We start from the raw sequence: 1,015 nt of genomic DNA on the forward strand, positions 1-1,015 counted from the left end.
AGGACAAGTATGACAAAGCATGCCAGGGCAACACTTGGCTCAAGGCTAGTCTGTCATGTGACTTGCATCAAGAGGCACTTTTGTGCTTGGCTTCCATGATGAGCCTTCACTTAGTCTGGAGGGCAAAGAAGAAACATAATGAGACTCAACTGGACAATGGAAAAAGCAGGCTATTGAAATGCTATTTATAACTTTCTAAACACCTCGGGTATTAGCCAGAGACTCATGCTGAAATTGACATCAAGAAAAGATGTTAGGTAAATATGCAGCTCTAGGGAACATATAAAAGGACAGATATAGAAGGTGCAGCACAAACTCAGAAACCTCTCTTAACAACACAGCTCTCAACCCAGCTCCTGACACCATGGCCAGCTGTTCCACCAGTGGGACCTGTGGCTCCAGTTGCTGCCAGCCAAGCTGCTGTGAGACCAGCTGCTGCCAGCCAAGCTGCTGCCAGACCAGCTCCTGCGGAACTGGCTGTGGCATTGGTGGTAGCATCAGTTGTGGCCAGGAGGGCAGGGGTGGAGCTGTGAGGACCCGTATCAGGTGGTGCCGCCCAGATTGCCGCGTGGAGGGCACCTGCCTGCCCCCCTGCTGCCTGGTAAGCTGCACACCCCCATCCTGCTGCCAGCTGCACCACGCTGAGGCCTCCTGCTGCCGCCCATCCTACTGTGGGCAGTCCTGCTGCCGCCCAGCCTGCTGCTGCCAATGCTGTGAGCCCACCTGCTAAAAACCAGGTTGCTGATCGCTTACGAATGAAAGGGGAAGCACAGCAAAATTATGCTGATTTCTGAAGAACTGTTCGATTTTACTTGGATGCTAAGTACCATGATGTTGTTAAGCTGCTCAGAGATAATGAAACTCCTAGTGAAGACACTGTGGATGTGCCGAATTCACTCACTGAAACACGTATCAATCAGTTCTGGATAGCTTACGTTGCTTGAGCAGAGGACCAGGGTGGAATAGTTCATCATTTCAGTGACATCTCTGCTCCCCCAACTCTCTCTTGATGCCC

The 1,015-nt window shown here is 51.3% G+C and overlaps 1 protein-coding gene across 1 annotated transcript; it reads left to right on the plus strand.

Annotated features, from left to right (window-relative positions):
• Positions 1-320: 320 nt before the first annotated feature.
• LOC112617534 (keratin-associated protein 1-4) lies at positions 321-760 on the plus strand. The gene has a single exon (XM_025374287.1). The coding sequence runs from the start codon at positions 365-367 to the stop codon at positions 728-730; it is 366 nt and encodes a 121-aa protein (XP_025230072.1). The 5' UTR covers positions 321-364; the 3' UTR covers positions 731-760.
• Positions 761-1,015: the final 255 nt, after the last annotated feature.

This window comes from Theropithecus gelada, unplaced genomic scaffold (assembly GCF_003255815.1).
Source record: "Theropithecus gelada isolate Dixy unplaced genomic scaffold, Tgel_1.0 HiC_scaffold_2314, whole genome shotgun sequence".
In the NCBI taxonomy this organism is placed as follows: Eukaryota; Metazoa; Chordata; class Mammalia; order Primates; family Cercopithecidae; genus Theropithecus; species Theropithecus gelada.

Bases quoted from the DNA above. Each gene is read 5' to 3' on its own strand.
- LOC112617534 (XM_025374287.1), top strand. From the start codon at position 365: ATGGCCAGCTGTTCCACCAGTGGGACCTGTGGCTCCAGTTGCTGCCAG.